General features: G+C 54.0%; 1 protein-coding gene across 1 annotated transcript in view; it reads right to left on the minus strand.

Annotated features, from left to right (window-relative positions):
• Nucleotides 1–3125: 3125 nt before the first annotated feature.
• Nucleotides 3126–3779, minus strand: part of LOC104496969 (potassium voltage-gated channel subfamily A member 3-like) — a gene marked incomplete at its 5' end in the record, with an annotated part of 1112 nt that continues 458 nt past the window's right edge. Inside the window, one exon of the mRNA XM_010140171.1 lies at nucleotides 3126–3777. Within this exon, the coding sequence (XP_010138473.1) occupies nucleotides 3126–3777 (652 nt within the window). The remainder of the gene's footprint in view (nucleotides 3778–3779) is intronic.

Below are 3779 nucleotides of genomic sequence, written 5' to 3' on the forward strand. Positions count from 1 at the left end.
CCGCGCGCCCGCCAGAACTGCCAGACGGCGCTGACAGCTGGGCTGAGCGCACCGAGCGCTGCCTAACGAGACAGCGCCGAGGGAAGGGGCAGGCAGAACCCGGGCAGAGCGCTGGGGCGACACCCCCGTTTTCCCACTTGCAGGTTTTTGGATGTATCTTAAAGACAGAGCAGCAGCGCTTCACTATTTTTCAGTGATGCTATTTGGTACTGGAGCAAAACTGCCTCTCACTCCAGTGGATGAGGCGGTTTCTTTGTCCCCTCTCCCACCCAGCATCTTTTACTGCCACTAAAAGCCATTTGAAATTATTCTGCCCCTACGGAATAAGGCAGGGAGGAGCCAGGAGAGCAAACCCACAACCGGCAGAGCTTCTGCTTATTTTAGACAGAGAAACCGAAAACGGTGCTGTGCCATTTCCAGCAGAACGTGTGGTTTCCACACCCCGCGCAGCTGCCACGGTCAGAACGCTGGCTCCAGGCTCCTCGGCAAGCCCTCCCGAGTGGGGCCGTGCCCCCCGCTCTTGAACTCCAACCCTCCCTGGAGGACCAGGCACGCGGGAAAGCTTGAATCCCAATAAAAAGTGAGAGCTCGTCGGCAGAAATGACAGTGCAGCCCGCGGCGGGGTTCCCAGTTATCCCAGACAAGAGATCCCAGTAATCCCTGAGGAGAGATCCCAGGTTTGTCACCTCCCATGACACTCCCTCCTGAAGAGCCTTTGTTAGACCCTCAGTGGTGACAAGGGTGGTCGCTCCAGCAGAGTTGCCACGTGCCACTGGCCGAGAAGCTGCTCGGATGGTTTTCTTGGTTCAAAGGGTTTTATTACTGGGGCCAAGGGAGGGTGTTACAAACTGTTCTCATCCTTTCTGGTCTGGGTAAAACCCCAGATATTTCAGCCCGGCCGGCACCTCCCAGGACCAACCCCCCTCTGCACACCCATGGGGCAGGTGACTCGCCCAGGACAAGATCAAATCCCTCTGTGGCAGCATCACCCCAGCATCGCTCCCTCCAAGGAATCTGGTGTGATTCCACCAAACCAGAGCAGAGCTGGAGCTGCGGCGCTGGAGGCTGAGCAGCCAGGCCCTGCCCTCAGCCTGTTTCGATGGCAGGGCTTGGGCCGAAGCATTAAATCACCACAAATCACCTTTCTAGCGCAGAATTGAAGAAATTAGCTCAAAAAAAAAAAAACCAGGGGGGTTTTGCTCCTCTGCCAAGTAAAAAGTGAACAAAAGACGAGGAGCGGGCCGAAGCATTAAATCACCACAAATCACCTTTCTAGCGCAGAATTGAAGAAATTAGCTCAAAAAAAAAAAAAAGCAGTGGGGTTTTGCTCCTCTGCAAAGTAAAAAGTGAACACAAGCAGAGGAGCTATGGCAGGTCACCCCACGTCACCTGGAGTGCAAAACCCACCCGAGCGCAGCAGGGGAAGTGGAGAAATAAAACAAAGCAATGGAAAACACGAGGTTTGGCCCCCAAAAGCAACATGACTTCAGGATGAAATTAAACTCAGGCCCATGCGAAGCTCACCTGATCCCATCAGATGTCGCGTGGCCCCAGGCACACAGGGAAGGACGAGGCCGGTGTATTTTCCCTGGCGGGGTTTTGGTGACTTTTCAATCCTGCTCTTCGTAGATGTGTCCCCCTTGTTTCCGAGGTTTTCTGAGCCGAGCTTTCCCAACGGCTGCTCAGCACCTTTTTGCCCCGGGGCTGGGGAACCCGCGGGGTTTGTGGGGCGCCGGGGGGTTGTTCTGGGTGGAGCAGGAGCTCGTATTGGTGGGCTGAGCCTCCATCCCCATGTTTCACCACCGAGGCGTGAGCTCCTCCGCAAGGACGAGGGGGTTTGGGGTGTGCTTATTGCCTACAGGCGCTTTATTCGGCACAGAGGATGCCGCAGAGGGGCCATGGCCCGGGAAGGGGGTGCCGGGACAGGGTCCCATCCACAGTGTCCTGCGGGACGACAGGGCTGGAACCATCTGGAAAGGTTTTTTGCGGGAAGAGCGAGGACCGAGGGGGATGGGAGAGGGATGCCATGACAACCTTTGGGGGTTTCCCAGGAAACCAGGGTTGCCATGGCAACTGCATCACTCCAGTCTGAATCGGTGACTTCCGCTGGAAGGCGTGTTCGCCACTTTAATCTTCTTGCGATAAGCGGCTGCATCTCTCCCAAAGGCGATGCAAAAACAGGAGGAAATATCCCTTTGTCTCCAGGCGGGTGGGCTCGAGGCTGCACGGCCAGGGCAAGGAGCCACTCGTGGATCCTGCATCCCCCCATTCCATGCCAGCATCACTCCCCGCGCGCCCCCGGCTCCTGAAACCCTTCATCCTGCCTTTCACCTCCCTCCTCCCCGCACCCAGCCACAGATCTGACAGTGGGTAAAATAATGCCGTGGGGTTCCAGGGAAGGGAATTAAGAATAGAAAACAAGGGCTTTTTTGTTGTCATTTTTCTGTTGAAATCAGCACTGACTGCACTCACTCTCTGCCCAGATTAGAATTTCGTAAATGATCTAATGGGGGAGAAAAGGGAATCTGTGCTGTGCCCGTGATGGCACACCACATGTTCCGATATTAAGCATCATTTAGCAATGTGGTAACGGAGACTCTCTGCAAAATTAAATGCTCCTTTCCTCCCAGCCCCCTTCCAGCACGCTCTGCAACATGTTTTCCTCATCTCCCCACCCAATCCGGGGCTGATAATCCAACAAGTGAGCTGATGTGATGGAAGGGGAGCCAGCCACACGCTGCCTTTAGGGAAGGGGGGGATTCGGGAGCAAAGGGAGAGGTCCCCAAACCCAGGAAACAAAAGCAGCCCCGCAACACATTGCAGAACAAACACCTGTTTCGACGGTGAGTGTGTTTTGTCTTCATCTTCCTTTGCTTTACCCTTTAGCCGTTCTCTTCTTCGGAGAATTTTAAATCCGTTTGGGTTTGGTTTTTTTATTTTGGATCTTTAGAAAGAAAGGATCTAAAAAAATAAACGTATAAAAATGAGGGCACACACAGACCGATGATGGTGCATGTTCCACACAACACCGAGTACACAGTCACTTTGCATTATTATTGAGATTATTATTATTATTCTTTACCGCATCCTCAGGTTTGGTCGCTGTTTGTTTGGTTTGGACGGTTTTAAACATCCGTAAAGATCTTTTTGATGTTCACACAGTTGGGATTGTTTGTGGTTGGGCAGTTGGCTGTTTTAAAGGCAGCCTGTTTGAATGCACTGTGGTTGATTCCCCCTTCCTCGATCACCATGTACTCGGACTTGCTGAGGGTGGAATTGCTGCGAGCCTTCCTCATCTCCTCGCTGGACGAGAGGTGCTGGCAGCTCCCGACGTGCATGTATTGGGCTTGCTCCTCACCTTCTGTCTCCCGGTGGTAGAAATAGTTGAAATTGGAGACTATTACAGGCACGGGGAGAGCAATGGTCAGCACCCCCGCGATGGCACAGAGAGAGCCCACAATCTTGCCCCCAATGGTGATGGGGTGCATGTCCCCATAGCCCACTGTGGTCATGGTCACCACTGCCCACCAGAAGGCATCGGGGATGCTACTGAAACCTGAACTGGGGTCATCAGCTTCTGCAAAGTAGACGGCGCTGGAGAAGAGGATGACGCCGATGAAAAGGAAGAAGATGAGCAAGCCCAGCTCCCGCATGCTGGCCTTGAGGGTCTGCCCCAGGATCTGCAGCCCCTTGGAGTGCCGGGAGAGCTTGAAGATGCGGAAGACCCTGACCAGCCGGATGACTCTGAGGATGGCCAAGGACATGGCTTTCTTGCCACT

This window comes from Buceros rhinoceros, unplaced genomic scaffold, assembly GCF_000710305.1.
Source record: "Buceros rhinoceros silvestris isolate BGI_N320 unplaced genomic scaffold, ASM71030v1 scaffold9677, whole genome shotgun sequence".
In the NCBI taxonomy this organism is placed as follows: domain Eukaryota; kingdom Metazoa; phylum Chordata; class Aves; order Bucerotiformes; family Bucerotidae; genus Buceros; species Buceros rhinoceros.